General features: G+C 40.5%; 2 protein-coding genes across 3 annotated transcripts in view; both read left to right on the top strand.

Annotated features, from left to right (window-relative positions):
- The window catches only part of gab2 (GRB2-associated binding protein 2), a 44,912-nt gene extending 33,469 nt beyond the window's left edge, over positions 1 to 11,443 (top strand). Inside the window, exons 3-10 of one of the 2 annotated variants that reach the window (XM_077566696.1) lie at positions 949 to 1,177; positions 3,132 to 3,712; positions 5,018 to 5,115; positions 5,214 to 5,493; positions 5,744 to 5,834; positions 6,660 to 6,756; positions 6,947 to 7,066; positions 8,170 to 11,443. In XM_077566696.1, the coding sequence (XP_077422822.1) occupies positions 949 to 1,177; positions 3,132 to 3,712; positions 5,018 to 5,115; positions 5,214 to 5,493; positions 5,744 to 5,834; positions 6,660 to 6,756; positions 6,947 to 7,066; positions 8,170 to 8,313 (1,640 nt within the window). In that variant the 3' untranslated portion in view covers positions 8,314 to 11,443. Of the gene's footprint in view, positions 1 to 948; positions 1,178 to 3,131; positions 3,713 to 5,017; positions 5,116 to 5,213; positions 5,494 to 5,743; positions 5,835 to 6,659; positions 6,757 to 6,943; positions 7,067 to 8,169 lie in introns of both variants that reach the window. The other variant, XM_077566695.1, reaches the window with a different exon arrangement.
- An 860-nt stretch (positions 11,444 to 12,303) lies between these two features.
- Positions 12,304 to 17,976, top strand: part of maml2 (mastermind like transcriptional coactivator 2) — a 40,612-nt gene continuing 34,939 nt past the window's right edge. Inside the window, exon 1 of the mRNA XM_077566876.1 lies at positions 12,304 to 13,122. Within this exon, the coding sequence (XP_077423002.1) occupies positions 12,709 to 13,122 (414 nt within the window). The 5' untranslated portion in view covers positions 12,304 to 12,708. The remainder of the gene's footprint in view (positions 13,123 to 17,976) is intronic.

Below are 17,976 nucleotides of genomic sequence, written 5' to 3'. Positions count from 1 at the left end.
CGTGTGTGTGTGTGTGTGTGTGTGCTAGCATATTTGGTTGTATAGTGCATATGTGCGTTGTATTCACACCCTTCTTACTTGAATATTTTTTTTAATCTCTATTCGGATTTTTACGGCTGTTGTAGTGATGTATATAAATAAACACAATATATTGTAACAAACTATACACATATTTAAAAAAATTCTCATTAAATAAATATTTTAATATATAATAAAATAAAACTATATATATAAATTAACCTAATATAAAATATATATATATCAAATATAAAAAAATATATAAAGCATGTTAATATAAAATAAAATGGTTCCGGGCATCGCATGGTTTTGAAATTATTCATTATAGTTTCGAGGGAAAAGATTTTATGTTGACCAATTTTTGCGGTCAACTTAGCAGACTTAGACCTACAAATAATAAATACAAATGTAAATATACAACAATAGTGCAGTATATTATATTTATAATGAAATGTAAACAAGACATATTTAAAATATATTTGCTAAATAATGTATGTGTCATAAAATAATATAGCCAGAATAAATAAATCCATATTTTATCATACAGCAACAATACAGTATACAGGTATTCTAAATAAAAATCTAAATATTAAAAATAAACAAAAAAATTAATTACAACAAACTATAGTTGTTGCCAGTGTTTAAAAAAATATGTACAATATATTTTGAAAAAAAATTTTTTTTCATTATATAGAAAGTCACTTCCTTTTGTCCATGTCCTAACATGCTCAATATGATGATCACAGACATTACAAGTGACCAAAGTAGTGCTGAAATGGTCTGAAATTGCTGAACTATCCCACAGTATGATCAATTCAAATGTATCCTGTTAAGTTGTGGATTAAAGACCACCTCTGAGCTTTCCAAAGGTTTTCAGCCAGGCAACATTCAGTTTTGCAATCAATAACGTGTCCTCTGTCCTCTGTGCAGATGTCCGCCTGCAACATATGCCGCGTTCTGTCGGAGCAGATGTCCCCGGCTCGGCGGCCCCCCTGAGCGCCGCCGGCAAGTTGTCTGCGCCCGTCCACTCCAGCCAGCCCGTCCTCTTCACCTTCGACGTGCCCGTGCGCCACTCGCACCACAGCGCCCTGTCCAACAGTGCGCCACAGGACTACCTCCTCCTGCACCAGTGCATGAGCAGGAAGACGGAGAGCGCGCGGTAAGGGTCACACTTCCTGTTTGCCGGGTCAACGTACAGGCTGGCCGCGCTTCCGCCGCTGTCGGAGACACCCGAGCGTTAGGGGGCCGCCCATGTGCTTGTTTATGCCGTATTTGTATTAGTTCACAATGCGTTAGCACTAGCATCACCGCTAACATTTCTCATTTAAAGTTTGTTTAAAGACGTGACTTTTAATGTCTTACATGAACATTAAATGCACATTTGCTATTGTTTGTCCAGGGTGGTAGACTGGCCTGGACCCCTCTCATGTTGTTTTAGTACTAGCATCACTGCTAACGTGGATTGTTTAAAGTTTATTGAAAGAGATTATTTTTGATGATTGATAAAACGATTTAAAGCCAACATCTACCACTGCTTACCAGCCTGGACACCTCACTTGCTGTTAGCACTAGGCATAGCATCAGTGCTAACATTGCTCGTTTAAAGTTTATTTCAAGGCATGACTTTGAAAGTTTTGTAAAAGGAACACTAAATGTTTATTTCTTGCCTAGTTTTATTTGTTGCTTAAATGCACACCTACCGGGTCAACCAGGCTGGACACCTTTCACGTTCTGTTCGCCCTAGCATCAGCGTTAACATTTTTTGTTTACAGTTTTTTTCATGACAATAAAGGTCTTACAGTAAATGTTTATTTAAAGTCGTATTTGTTGCTTAAATAAACTACCCTTCTCCGTTAAATGTGTTCACACACAGTGGTGGGCAGGCCTGAACACGTCTCACCATTGTGTTAGCATTAGCATCTGTGCTAACATTGCTATTTACAAACTTTTGGGGGCGCCTCTGAGCGCAAAAAAAACCCAAACACAAACCAGCTGTTCCGTAGTCTTTTTTTAACGAGGCACAAATGCCCGTTTTCGCAACGTCTTCATCATCAAAATGCGCCTCAGCTTCCAGGACCCAAAAGTGTTGGTTAATAACAACAGGAACAACAACACTGCCACTGAACTGCGGATGATCAATGAGGTATACGCTGCAATCCATCACTTTGCTATACGTTTGTGTCCGTCCCCCCCCACCCCTCCAAAGTCGCCAAAGGCACAACCGCCCTCGCCTCCCCGGCACGCCACATAAATCTGCTGAGTCGGGATGAAAATAAAAGCTCGCCATCCATTTCATCAGCTTGGCGCACAAAAGAAACCTTCTCTCTGTAAGTCATTTGTTCCCATCACTCCCTCTATGATTTCATCCGTATCAAATACCCCCCCCCCCCCCTCCTTTCGTCCACGTTAAACTTGCGTCGATGTTAATTGTCTTAAAATGACGGGACGACCTGCGCAAAAATCGCTAGGTTGTGATGGAAGGTGACCCCAAGTCGGAATTAGCCGCACATCAAACTGAGGTCATACAGGCCCCAGTTTAAGGTCAAAAAAAGGCATGTGTGTACCTTTTGGTTTTTTTACCATCCCGATGAGAAGCTTGTAAAACACATAAATAAGTCATCAGAATTGTAATGCTGCTTGTTGTTTTTATGGCAGTTCTGTGGCGCCTCCTCCTGGCCGCCGAGGTAACTACAAGATTTTAAACCTGTTGAATGAAATTTTCAGAGAATTTCTGGAAACTTTCCAAAGCAAATGAAGCAGAGAAACATGATGTCGTCTTGCAATGTTTGTATGTGCAAACATCAAAGACTTTGGTGTCATGCGGTTCAGAAAATCCAAGAAAAGTCCACTGACACATTTTAGAACATCAAGTAACATCAACATGTTTAGGTAAACATCAATGGCGTGTTTTTTTTAAGAACATCAAAGATATTTTAGTCACTAACACGCGTTCACGAGAACGTCAACGAGCATCAAGACGTTTGTGTAAACATCAAAGACACATCTTTTTTTCAACTCACTCTTGCATACAGTACATGTTTGAAAACATCAAAGACACTTTCGCCTTTTACTTTATTTTATTTCGAGGCGTAACGATTGTGTTGCCGTTGCAGGAGCGCCAGCTTCTCGCAGACCACGAGAAGGGACAACGTGTTCCTGAGCAGCGACTCGGCCGTGCAGAAGCTGTCGCACGGTTTCTCGCACTGCCTGAACGGGATGGGCGCTCAGCTGCACGGCTTCTACAGCCTCCCCAAACCCGGCAAGCAGCAGCGCCTGCCGGCCGCGCCCGACGACTCCCCTCAGGAGGCCTGCTACGTGCTGCCCCGCAGCTACGACACCCACGGCGGCCCGCCCGAGTCGGACCTGGAGAACGAAGAGGTGTACTCCTTCCAGACGCCCTGCAACGCCCTCGCCGCCGCCGGCGAAAGGCCCACCGACAACTACGACCTCCCGACCCCGCCCGGCTCCTTCTACCAAATCCCGCGGACGTTTGATAAGAACCACAACGCGCTGACGCCGTCCAGCTCCGAGTCGTCCTGCGCGCCCCCGCCCAGGCCGCCCAAGCCCGGCTCGGACGGACAGTGGGGGAGTCCGCACTCGCTCGGGAGCCAGAACGGCGACGCTTCGGCCGCCGTGTCCGTCATCCCCAGAAGGAATACGCTTCCCGCTGTGGAGAACATCAGGCTGCACAGAGGTTCGGAAATATATACTGTATATATATATTTTTATTTTATTTTTATTTTTTTTTTATTTTTATCTAGCAGAACTTTTTTTTAGAGGACTCACAATATGCTTCTTTACAAAATACAATTTGACATAAAGAATCCACAAGCATTATGCAATTGATACAAGGAAGAAAACTAAAACAACCAATTAATCAACAATTAAATCTTGCTGGAAAGAAATAAACATTTGTCTGTATTTGAAAATGTCGCCAGAAGATGTTCTGGGCTTGCATTGAGGTCCATCCTACAGTTTTCCACACAGCTGGGCTGTCTGATTGATATGCCATTGTTGACATAGTGACAACTTGTTTGGTTAAAATAAAAGACAAAATCAAATTCAGACCCACAAACAGTGGTACAGGTGATACAAGAAGAAACTAATAAACAATAATCTTTCCATTCGGGTGTCTGATTATTATGCCATTTTGACTATAGTCATCATTGCAACTTATTTGCTAACTGTTAATGCAAAATAAAAATAGAGTCACAAACATGATACAGTTAATAGAATTTTAAAAAAAACTAATAAAAACATTTCATAATCGTCCCACTTAGGTGTCTGATTGATATGCCATTGTTGACATCTTGACAACTTGTTTGGTTAAAATAAAAGACAAAAACAAATTCAGAGCCACAAACATACAGTTGATACAACAAGAAACTGATAAACAATAACCTTCCAATTTGGGTGTCTTATTGATATGTTGTTGTTGTTATTGACATATCAATGGTTAAAATACAAAATAAAATGGCGAGTCACAATCATTTTACCAGTGATACAAAAAAAAAAAAAATTATAATATTCCCACTCAGGGGTCTGATTATTATGTCATTTTTACAATAGTCGTCATGGCAACTTATTTGGTCACATTATACAGTTAATAGAATTTAATAAACTAATAGCAACATTTAATAATGTTCCTACTCAGGTGCCTGATTAATATGCCATTATTGTTTTACCTTCATCATGACAACTTATCTGTTTGAAATTAATATGCAGTCACAAACATTTTACAGTTGATACAAGTAAAAAGGAATCAAAATTGAATAGAAGTCAAATACAAATGCACTCCACAATTTCCCTCATAACTGATTCCATAACTTTTCTAGACCAATTGCAAATGAATACAACTTTCCGATTTAGGCTGGGCTTTGGCGCCATCTTGAGGCAATCCAGTTTTGTTTAAAAAGCAAAACAAAAATGGATAGCTGAGGCTAAAAATGCAAATATTGTAACAGATGAGTGGAGATTGACTGTATTTTGTTGTTGACAGGCTCTTCCTTTGAAACGAGCAGCCATCAGCGTCCGATCCATTTCAACAACTCAGGCCAGTCGGTGGAGTCTGTCAACGACGGCTTCAGCTCCTACATGGTCAGTCATTGGAAAAGTTCTTCAAAAAACCCAGTTTAGTCAAATCCAATCCTTTCCTGCAGCAGTGGCAGCTAATCCTACTCACTCCACCCCCCCAGAGAACCAGAACCCCCCTGACCCGCTCGGACAGCGGCAACTCCGACGACAACTACGTGCCCATGAATCCCGGCTCGTCGCCGCTGAGCGCCGCCCAGGCGGACAGTCCCAAGAACGTCTACATCCCCATGAGCCCCGGGCCGCACCACTTCGACTTCCCGGGCTTCTCGGCCACGCTGCCCGCCCGCAAGGGCAGCAGCGCCTCGCTGTGCCACCGGCCCGGGCGCCTCAGCGACGTCACGCCGCCGCCCATCAATCGCAACCTCAAGCCCAACAGGAAGTGTAAGTGGCGGCAAGCTTTTATGGATACGCCCACCACGTGTGTTTTTGATGATAAGCTATCGACTGCAATTTAGACTTTCAGTATACATTTCCCGAACATTTTAGTCTTCATCAGACCTGTTCCCTACGTTACCGGAAACCATGTTAAATGTGGATTTGAACCCTGAACCTTTTTTGCTGACCGTGCTGTGCCAGCTCGGAATTGTTTCTCTGGAATTGTGCTGACACTGCACCTTTTTGTGTTCCACAGCCAAGCCAACACCTCTGGATCTCAAGAACAATGGCTTCATTGACGAGCTGCCGTTCAAGAGCCCGGTCACCATGTCCTGGACACGGCCCATGTGAGTCGCATAGAAGTCCCTCTCTCTCACACACACACACACACACACATACACTCTAAAAACAGTTGGGTCAAAAATAACTCAACTATGCGTCAAAAATGGACCGATCCTCTACTTTGACCCAACTTTGAGTCAAGAAATGGGTCTTTCAGCGTAAAACAATTCGTAAAAAATTTGGTCACATCCTTTACTTGGGTCAAAAAAATTGGGTCATTTTGTATAAAACAACCCAGAAAATTGGGTCAAATTGACCCATAAAGTGGATCGGTCCATTTTTCATCCATAATTGCGTTACTTTTATATGCACACACATAATGTCGACTGCCAGACAAAAAAAAAAAAAATATATATATATATATATATATATATATATTAGTGATGGCAAAATGAAGCTTCATGAAGCATTTGCGATACTTTTTGACTCCTCTAGATGGTGCTCTTGGTTTAAAAATAAAGGCAAGTGCAATAAAAATTGATTACATTTGCATTGCATCTTTGAATCATGAGTGCCATCTTGAGGAGTCAAAAAGTATCGCAAGTGCTTCATGAAGCTTCATTTTCCCATCACTAATATATATATATATATATATATATATATATATATATATATATATATATATATATATATAAGAAAAATAATTGAGGGGGGAAATCTATGAATATGCAAACAAATCCTCGGGTGCGCTTCCCTTCCCTCACTTTCACATACAGTATGTATGCATGAACACACACACACACACACACACAGTTGCTGCTCCGTTGTGTTTTTACGCCCGAGGCCCGAAGGTCACTGGCTGACGGCCCCGTCCGTGTGCTCCGCCACAGGCCCGCCATGAACTCCATGTCCTCGCAGCGACCAATCTCCACGCAAAGCATCACCAGCACCGACTCTGCAGACAGCGAGGAGAACTACGTGGCTATGGTGAGGAGAGGTGGGAGGTTCCGGTCACATGACTTGACTGTGACTTTGAAGTCCGCTTGGGATCATTACTGTATAGAATGCAGTATACGTTGTAACGATGCTATCAAATCTAATGGGTACTTACTTGAAACTTGAAGGTTACTCCACCCACCTCCGACCATCCTAACGATTGCCTTGCCCCCAATAGCAGAACCCAGCGTCTACCTCGCCGGCCGTGAGCGGCACCAGCAGTCCGGCGCTTCGCAAGAGCGGCAACGTGGACTACCTGGCGCTGGACTTCCAGCCTGGCTCGCCCTGCGCACACAGGAAGGTACGAATCTTGCGTGCATTCTTTTTAGATGCAAAAAAAAAAAAAAACAGCAGATAGTCTTTCCAAGTAATTTTCTGCTATGTTGTCCAAACAATAATAATAATAATGATAATGATGATTATAATAATAATAATATTAACTCTTTGACTGCCAGACGTTTTCAGAAAAGGGATGCCATGGGTGCCAGCCGATTTAAGCATTTTTGACTGATCTTTCAAGGTCCACAGAAAATTATGTGTTTGGACTATGGAAACACACATACTACCAAATGAAAGATTGGACTCTCATCTTTCATCAGAAAAAAAGTTTGTTTCTACCTTATTCCGTTTTTCAGTAATCAACAATAGAAAATGGTTAGTTTCACCTGTATTGAAAAAACGTATTTTAACGTCTTTGGCACTCCTCCATAGGATTTTACTAAACGTTATTTAACGTTTTTGGCAGTCAAAGAGATAGTAATGATAATGATGATGATAATAATGATAGTGATGATGATGATAATAGTAATGATGATAATAAAAATAATAATGATGATGATAATAATAATAATGTGAAAGTAATAATAATGATAATAAAATGTATCATTGATAATAATAATAATAATAATTAAAATAATAATAATTATAATACATGTTAAACAAAATAAAATATTCTGCCTGTAATCCATGTCTTTTTCTTTGTTGTTGAAAAAAGGGTATTTTATTTGTTTTATAATTTTTAAAATATTCGGTGGATTCATAAAAAAAATTCTGCCAAATAAATGATTTCCGGACAATTATTTTTTTTTTTTTTACATTAGTCAATCACAAGAGTTCTTTTACTTGTACTGTTAAATGGTATTAACTCTGTTTAGTGTTAGCCAGAGTTATTTTTTTTTTATTCAGTTTTGAGTTAATTTCACACTGAAATTTTAACACTGTGGAAAGAGTTAAACACCAGTTCTGATAAGGATAAAATACACTCGAACAGTGATCAATTTAACTCAATGTTGAATTCACGCTGCCAAATTTGTGGTGTATACTACGAACAAAAGATTTTTATGATACAGTGCTGATTCGCTCAATATCACGTCCCGGACTTTTTGTGTTTTTGTTCCTGGGCAGCCGTCGACGTCGTCTGTGACGTCCGACGAGAAGGTGGACTACGTGCTGGTGGACAAGGAGAAGACGCAGGCGCTGCAGAACACCATGCAGGAGTGGACCGACGTGCGGCAGTCTACTGAGCCCGCCAAGGGGGTCAAGTCTTGACACTGACGTGTCAATTAGGTGGATTCACAAGCCATAACTTCCAATATCTATGCCTGTTCTCTGCCGCGAGTCTTTGCTGTTTTTTTTTTTTTACCTTCTATGGAGCAAATTTCATAGCACACCCTCGCAAAATCAACGGAGAGCCACGTGACAATACTTGACGTCGTCGGCAGATGAGAAGCCATTTTGCTACCATTTGAAGACGTAAAGGACAATTTCAAACCTGAAAAGGTCTGAATCCAAACGAGAATCATCTTTATTGGCTGAATATGTTAAATACCCACAAAGGATTTGTCTCTGGGAGTTGGAGCCACTTTAGGACTACAGCAAACAAGCCACTGCTATAACAAAAAATGTACATTCAGGACATCAACTTTTACTAAACACAAAGTGTAGAAATGCGGTGTTAAATGCAAGCATGGTCCAGTTGCCGACGTAGCAACATTTTTTTCCTTCGTGCGTGTGCTATATTTATAATATAGCAACTCTAGCCACTCCAAGAAGCAACTTTACACACAATCTCTTTCTGAAGTTAGCCTGTTTTGAGGGGGCAGTCCTGTCTCGTGCGGAATATGCCACTGCTCACTCGCCGCCTCTACTGCAGCGGGCGCTTTTGGCTTGAAAGTGATAGCACGTGATCCGAAGGTGGCGGATCTTGGCGTAGCCTACCATCCAAGTCATGGGCGGAGAAGGTTGGTTTGGGGGCGGGATTATGTAAAGCATAATTGTGATGTCACAAGTGGGAAAAATTCCTTTTTTTTTTCTTCTTTTTTTCTTCTTGATGGCGAATTGATTTACAGGAAGGTGTAGCGACCCAACTATTAATACACAAACATTTTTTATTATTATTATTATGTATATAAAATAAACAAAGAAAATCCACCATCCTGGATCGTGAAGTTAAAGCCAAACAAAAGTTGATCTTTTGAAATAAAAGTCTTGTTTGACTGTGATTTAAAAAAAAACTTCAAAGTTGTGATTGAACCCAAAATAGAACGAAAACTTGAGCAGGTTGCCTCAGTTTGTATTTGAAGCCAAAGCTGATTGCCTCCAGGTCGCATATGAGGCGAGGCGAGTCTTGGATGCCTCACGTGCACTGACCTTACCAAGATGGCCGCTCCCTCTCGCCATACAAGCCATGTAGCCATGTTGCCATGTGGTCTGACCAAGTGCACTAATGGAAGAAAATGGCCGGCCACTCTTAAAGTCATAGCGTCCATTGGCTTGAATTGCCTTACTCGTATAGTATTGATTTGCCTTCGATTGATCTTTTTGCCTCGTTCAGGGTTCAAATGTTTGATACTTGTCGAAGCGTGCGTTTCACTTACTTGCCTCCTCATGAGTTTTTCTACCATTTTTTTTTTTTACTGCTTTTTTATCATTTTCTTATATACTTTTTGTTTGTTTTTTACTCCCAAGCAAGCATATTCTACGGAGTAGTATTAAGTCCTCACTGAGAGGGAAGACCAAAAAATGACACTATGAGATTAAAGTCGTAATTTCATAAAAATTAAGTAATATATTTTAAGTTTTTAGGCAAAAAAATTTTTTTTCTTTCTTTTAAATTAAAGTCTATTTTCCAAGGGAAGAGGTTGTATTTATAAGTGAATTTAAAAATTCACCCTCGCTTTTCTGAGCCAAGCATTCCTTCACTTCCCTCCGGAAAAGTACGACTTTATTCTCGTAAAAATATCTTTTCATCAATTTTTTTTCTGAAAAAAATTTACAATTTAACTGTCACATTTTCACATTTTGAATGTTACATGTTAAATGTTACTTTAAAATTATTATTCTTAAATATGCTACTTGAATACTACTTATGATTTTTATTTTTGATTGCAAAATATACGACTATTCCACATAATTTATAACTTTAATTTCGACAGCGGTTATTACGTTAACTTTTTTCTTAAACGTACGTATCTACAGGAACTTGTGACTTGGAAAATATCTGACTTGTTTCGCAAACATGAAACTTTTTTTTCAAAAAAAACAAATAGTCTTGTAACATTATGACTAATCTTGAAGTTGTACAACTTATTTTTTACTTTTTCACCTGGAAAATATACAACTTTCTTTCTCAGAAACGTGACTTTATTTATCGTATAATTCAAATTTTAATCTAAAAGATAAACCTAAAAATGATACGACTTTCTATCCTGAAAAACATTCCAACTTTATTTGTGCAAGATTGCAACTTTAATCTCGTAATGTACCACCAAAGGCCCCCCCCCCCCCCCCCCCTTTCATGGTCCTAATACTCCTTCGTAATATTCCAATCAGGGAGGGAGGCAAAATGAAGCTCGATGTTTCTTACAGTGTGCATTTATATTCTATTTGATTATTTTGGTTTTTTAAAGATGAAAAAGCGGGCAGGCGGGCAATTTGCATGTACAAGGTGAGCGAAATAAAAATTTAAAAAAACAAAAAACAGACTGAAGGAAACTGAAATGGCAGCCGCTCATGATGTAATTTATAATCCACCAGACGAGCCGTTGCGGATGTGTGTGCGTCGTGTTAGACTGTGATCGTGTTAGCGTGTGACATCATGATGGCGGGGAGGACTACGTACTGTACTTGTAGACATGATCATGTTTGTTGTTATTGTTTCATTTTTAACCACTGGTATTGCTACTACTGTAAAAGCGTTTGCAGGCCGCTCGTAATGTTTGTGTGTGTGTGTTAATTTATTAATTTATTGTCTGCCCGCTCAAAGTCGAAGGGCCTCTCTCTCTTTCTGCAGTCGCCGGTCACATTATTAGGTACAACTTTGCCATCGAAAATCGAGATCCAATGCAAATCGTAGCTTGAAATTTACACACCACTGCAAATAATAAGCACATTGTTAGATCATTAAAAGTGAGCATTATAATGACTCGTAGTTTTGGATCTCGCTACCGGATGGTACAGATGGGCCTAATGAACTCATTCACTTCCAGCCCGGTTGAAATGGATCGTTGACGTGTGTAGCCGTCAGTGGCAGCGAATGAGTGACCTGTCCAGCGAGTGCTCGTGTCCCGATGGTGGGAAGCAATACGAGAGAAGAAGCCAGTGTGGTGCAGCTCATGGAGACTTTGTTATTCCTGTATCATGGTCAACTGTGGATGTAGAATAAATGGACAAGTCAACATTTGGCTGTAAGTCTGCTTTCAATGCTAACTCACACGTACAGAGAGCATGACATGGACATGGACATTAAAAATACAGCAAATAACATTTATGTGAGAAGAAATGGTTCTCCTCCGTGAATTATTTGAAGGTAGGAACTATTGCAATTGTGTAAACATCGGTGCATTTATTCCTACATATAAATTACATACATATTTAAATGCATGTACTGTATATACACATACAACATACATAGCTGTATTGTTTAGTCTGTATTCTAGTAATGAATGCAAATATTTCTAAAGAAATACTTAGCAGTTGAAATTATTTCAAACCATTATCACATATTTTATCAACGTCCGGACAGGTAAATATGTAATAAATAAAAGATGAAAATATATATATATATATAATAATAAAAATTGAAGGAAGGAATGTATGAAAATTTTGTGATTTAAAAAAAATATTTTTTTAAAGTTTGCATTGAAAAAATATTGTTAAAAAATATATAGCTAAAAATAAAAATATATATAGCTAGCTAAAGCTATCTAGCTAGCTGAACCTATCTAGCTAGCTAGCTGAACCTATCTAGCTAGCTAGCTAAAGTTGTCTGTCTGTCTATCTATCTATCCATCCATCCATCCATCCAACTATCTATCTATCTGTCTATCCATCCATCACGCGTGAACTTATTTGACCGCTGAATGTTGAACGACAACTTGCCGTTCTGGAACATTGCAAATAATTCACACGTGTCCACCAGATGGCGCCAGCGCGCTCCCAGCTGCTTCCGAGCGTGCTGCGCGTCACGTCAGGGCACGAATCATGTTCGCACAAAGAGACTCTCTGTTGGTTCGTGCACGCGCACGGCTACTACTGTCAATGGACTGCTTGGGAAGGAGCTCAATCCGCGGACACGCTGCGCGAGGAAGAAGAAGAAGAACTGCGAGCGGATTTTGTGTCGTTTTCTGCGTCTTTGACATGCAGCACTTGTCCCCAAGACGTTTTTGAGTGACCCAGGGAAGAATATGTGACCGTGCGTGGAAAACATGTCAATGACGAATTAATTGAAACCGAGGGTGGATTTGAATTGCTTTGAATGAGACTTTCTCGCCTCGGAGGACGACAATTCATCGCGTGACTTTTGAGTTTCTTTCTCGCACTTTGGAGCCACTTATGTCCTAATTTTGCAAGATTTCCCCCCACATGGGATCTTAGCGAAGTGCTCTCCCCACTGCGGTGTCCTTCCAAGCCAACCCCACCTAGCCGGACCCTTCCTCGCCCCGGATGGGAGAGGCGACCCCGGCTCAGTCCGCCGCCGGCGCCTTCGCCCCCATGCTGGCGGTCGGCATGGGCTCCATGGCCGCCGCGCACGGCGTCCCCTCGGTGGGCTCGAGAGGCTCGGCGGTTCCGCCGCTGCACAGCGCCATCGTGGAGCGTCTTCGCGCCCGGATCGAGCTGTGCAGGCAGCACCACTCCACCTGCGAGGACCGCTACCGCCGCGGCCAAGCCGAGAGCTCGGACCGGGAGCACGAGAGCACGCTGCAGCTGCTCAACGTCGTGCAGCAGGGGCCCGGGACGCGGAAGAGCAAAGGCGGCCGCGGGGCTGCCGGCCATCCGCCCCCGGAGTACGGCGCCAGGGGGGCCAACGGGGAAATGAGGGGCGCCGAGGGGGACCACAAGATGTCCACGCGCATAGCGGTGAGTCCAACGTACTTCAACTGAAAGTGTTTGCAAACGGAGCCATGTTGTTTTAAATGTACTGTCATCCCGCGATACGTCCCAGACCAGCCCCGCTTTTAAGAATCCGCGATATAGAAAAACCTTACTTAAACACTCTCTAGGCACGTTTTTGTAGCATTTACGGTACTTTAATTGTTTACGGTCACCTGTAAAGTGATACAAACACATTCCAACAATATATTGAGAGAGACCATGAGCAATGGATAGCACAAAAATATTGTACAGTTTTACAGTGCAAAATCCCAACAATAAACAAACGGTTTTCCCCCTCAAGTAAACAAACTTATCATGATCTCACAATATACATCAATAATCATGCTCAAAGACGTACTGTGCATTAGAAAATTAATTCAAAGACGTCGCTTTTGGCAGGCATACAGCAGGAATGAAGGAGATTTACATTTAACAATCCAGCAACAAAAACTTAGCTGATCTTAAAGAACTTCCTGTTTTTGTTGTCGTTCTTTCACTTTTACACAGACAAAGGGTTTGGAATGGATGGATGGTGACCAAATAGTGCGCCACCATCTGGTGGTCGATAGTGGAATTACTTCCAAAATAATTGCCAGGCTGAATAAAAGAGTTTTTGAAAGCAATTCTGTAAAAAATAGCGGGACAGTTGAACCCAGAACCGGCGATGGGGCGGTGGTTGCTATTAGGGGTGCAAGATCAAGATTTTATTTTTCTCATAACAAAGCAGCATCCACCTTCAACATTCCAATCTTGTTTTATTGAACAATACCTGTGAAACGATACAAACGGGTTCTTTTAACTGCACGTGACATGACGTCGTCATTCTCTCAAATAAAAATGGAAGACTCGTTGTCATCTCAGAGCAGAAGAGAAAAGTGGCTGACGCTTTCTCAATCACGATTAATTGATCTCCGCAAAACGATCTATGGTGCATCCTTTCCATTAGCAACCAAAATCTAAAGGACCCTTGGCTGAGAATGAACAGGAAGTCGGCCATTTTTGGTTCAAAGCAACCGTTTTTGGATTTGTAGTCCCGAATGACCCTTAATCAGAAGCACGTATGCTGGACAGGCAAAAAAAAAAATTGCCCATGTGGACTCGGCTCCGCCGTGTTGATTGCTGCTTGCGGCTTTAATTCAGTTTTTAATTCATATTCAAAATGATCCAACAGCAGGTAGGCCACATTAAAGCAACACCGTGATGGGTTTTTTTTCCCTCAAGGCAGCGTTTTTTTTTGTAAAGTTTGTACTGTAGATGTATTATTACAATAAGCATTCATGTAGATTAAAAAATCCGACACGTTGTATTTTGCTCGCTTGGATTACTCCCATTAAACGGCGAGCCTGTGGAAACCTGACACTGTAACAGCAACAAAGTCAATAACAATGACTTCCTGTGTGCGCTCACTGCTGTAAATTAATGCTGCTGTACATTGAAAGTGAACTTTTGGGGTCCGGGGAAGGACCCCTGACAAGGGGAAGTTTATACAAGGAGCCCCTCATACTGCTAACGATAATTAAAACTACACGTCAAGTTGTGATGTGAGATTTTTTTTTTTCAGAGAAAAAAAATGTAATGCTATGAAAAAAGTCTGTGTTTTTTTTCAAGAAAAACATTGGAATCTGTCATTCGAATGTATTTAAACTAAAAAATTTATATTGCTCAATGTCATAGGTGCTTGAAATCGAATATATTTCATGTATTCTATTTCAATAATATAATAAGAAGAATTATAATAATACCAATAATAATTATTATTATTATACAAGAAAAGTCACATTTTGTCTCAATAAATAATTCAGAATATTATGGGAATAAATGTATATTTTTCCGAGATAAAAAACACAATCTTATGATATTAAAGTCAAAGTTTAACCATAAAACAAAGTCATATTTTGACAAGAGAACTTAAAAAAAATATTATGCCTTCTATTTTGGAAAAGATGCCTTTAATTTCTAAAATATGTATTTTTCTCTTAATGGGATACTTGACTCCTTGAGTCATTTCCAACAGTAAAAAGTTAATATTTTATCCAGAATTACTTTGATATCTTCATTATTTTTCATGTATAAGTAATACCTTAAAAAAACTAAGGAATACTGGCTCACCTGTTTTCAGTTTTTATTACTGCACCTATTTACCTATTTCCTCGTTACCGACTTCCTCAGCACAGGTGATGTCATCTTCAGTCGACAGCAAGTGTAAAATTGAGTTTTTAAAGATATTAATTGTACATGAAAAATAATCAAGTTATCAAATTATTCTGGACAAAATATTGACATTTTACTGCTGAAAATGGCTCAATGAGTCAAGTATCCCCCCTTGAAAAAAAAAACAAAAAAACGTTATTGCTGTAATATGTAATATGTAATATTTACGTGACGTTAAGTCACAATGTCATGAAAGCTTTTAATTGACCAGAAGCCAAGACTAGTAATCGTGTGTGTTTTTTATTTTTTTTTATTACGAATAATTTTTTATGACCCCTGAGCTATAACTGGCAGGTGTCTGCGGACCCCACTCAAATAATATTAAAACACACACACACACACACAGAGCAGCTCCCTGCTCGGGAAAACAAATATGTGCTTTTCCACAGACTGACGGTCATTTACCGCCAACACGGCAGTGCGCGCACGTCACGCCACTTTTCGTACAACACGCAATAAGCGTGCTGGTGAACGTGCTGTGCTTTGAGGAACACGATGGGAGGTAGCTCAGCATCCCACCATGTTTTGTCTAAAGGAGGTCAGGCAACATCATTATCATGTTGTGTGTGCGTGTGCGAGAAAAGCGCTGAGCGCAGCAAAAGACGTGCGAGCAGGCAGGAAATGAGCCGCTGGCGTGCGTGTTGTGGAGGTTAATATGTTTTTAACAACATGTGGTGATGGAAGCAAGGCGGCAGCAACCCTTGTCACGATTTCATTCAGCTTTAGTGCGCGACAGAACCGCGCATGTTATCATGGACCAAAAGTCTTCATTTCTTTGTTTCCACATTTCTCAACCGATTCTAACGTTGGCAAAAGTCAGGACCCACATTCCCACCTTCTGAAAATTCCGACTTGAAGCTGTTCAACTCATTCAAGGCATATACGGAAATGTTTTCTACATTCCAATACTTCCCGCAGTTCCAAAATTCATACATTTAACATTTTAAAAATGGCCACTTTCCATATTTCAAGTGAATGATCCGTTCGATGGGAAAAAATCCTTATCGTTCCCATCTCAACTTCAAACTCCGCTGCTCATTCAGGACATCTTCGGAACAATTTTTTTTAATTACAGTATGCCAAATTTTTCCAAAAATAACTCATTCACTACCATTGACGGCTGTAGGATCCATTTTCACTCTGCTAGCAGTGAATGAGGTAAATGCAGACATGTGGCACCTTCTCCATCCATATTTCTCAACCAATTCAAAACATTCCAACTTCTGTTTAACTGTCCAGCAGTTCACATTCCAATAATTGCCACAATCCCAATAATCACCCTTCCATAGTTTGCCAGCTAGCTCCCTAGAAGGTAAACAAGCTAGCTCGCATCAGGGGCTAAAGCCAAGCTGTGGCAGGGTTTTTACTTTCAGGTGCTAGCCAGCTAGCTCCCTAGCTAGCTCCCATTGTGCTTGTTTGCCTGCTAGGGAGCTAGATAGATAGATAGCACCTGAAAGTAAAAACCCTGCCACAGTTTGGCTTTAGCCCCTGATGCTGGCTAGCTAGCTCCCTAGCAGGTAAACGAGCACCATGGGACATAGTTAGGGCGCTAGCTAGCTAGTTTGTACTTTCTGGACTTGGTTTTGCCACCTCTGCTAATGATCCTAAATGTTCATGGCAAAAAATCCCCAAATAAAGAGATAAATGTAGTTCATTCCACTGTCACATCTCTAAAGAGATCTAATCATTCCAACTTGAAACTGTTAAGCTCAATTGGAAAATGATGTATTGGAAATTAGTTTTTAGATTGCCAAAATTGCCACATTTTCACAGCAAAATAAAAAAAATGGAGACATTTGAGCATTTCTCTCATTCACATTTTTTCCACGTTTATCAACCGATTCAAACTATAGCAACTTCCAAATGTTTAGCTCAGTCGAGAAATCGTGGATATCGTTTCACATTCCTAAATATGCCATATTTTTCATTGGTCTGCATTTTCCACATTTGCCAGCATTTTAAATCAATAACTCAACCTTCCTTTCGCTATAGATTCAAACAATTACAACTTGAAACTGTTCAATGAATTAAAAAAACGTTTCAGCACTTTTTATTTAGTTGTTTTTTATTGCAATAAAAAAAAAAAAATCAAGAATAGCTTGCGGTCTTTTTTCGGCATACAAGTAAGTATTGACTGTTCACACTGGAGTTGGCGAGCAGGCGCAAAGGATTATGGGAGCAGCGGCGCTCGACAACGGCGCTGGTTGAGAGCAGATTAACAAAAGGATATTCTTTGGGAGGGAATTTGAGAAGTGCGGGAAAGGAGCCGTGCAGGGATTTCCCATAATGCTTTTGCATCTTCATGTTTTTAACCTCCTCCAAGCACCAAACAAGCGAAGAGTTATGTTGTTATTAGCAGGATTATACACAAAAACACTACACTTGATTTTCAGGCAATAATGGAGACTCTGAGAATCCTTGCCAGCTAGAAAGCCGGAGATATTCACCATCATTGTATTCATCATTTATTTTTATTTAAAAAAAAATATATAAACTTCACCTCAATTGTCCTGCATTGAGCTGGTGCATGTTGCCATTTTCAAACATTAGCATACTTGATGTTGAGGTCGTGGTAAGTGGTCATTTTGGTGGTCATCTGTGAGACCTCTAGTGGAAAAGATGATCAAT

Source organism: Vanacampus margaritifer, chromosome 5 (genome assembly GCF_051991255.1).
Source record: "Vanacampus margaritifer isolate UIUO_Vmar chromosome 5, RoL_Vmar_1.0, whole genome shotgun sequence".
NCBI lineage: Eukaryota > Metazoa > Chordata > Actinopteri > Syngnathiformes > Syngnathidae > Vanacampus > Vanacampus margaritifer.
This window is presented reverse-complemented; position numbering and strand designations above follow the sequence as displayed.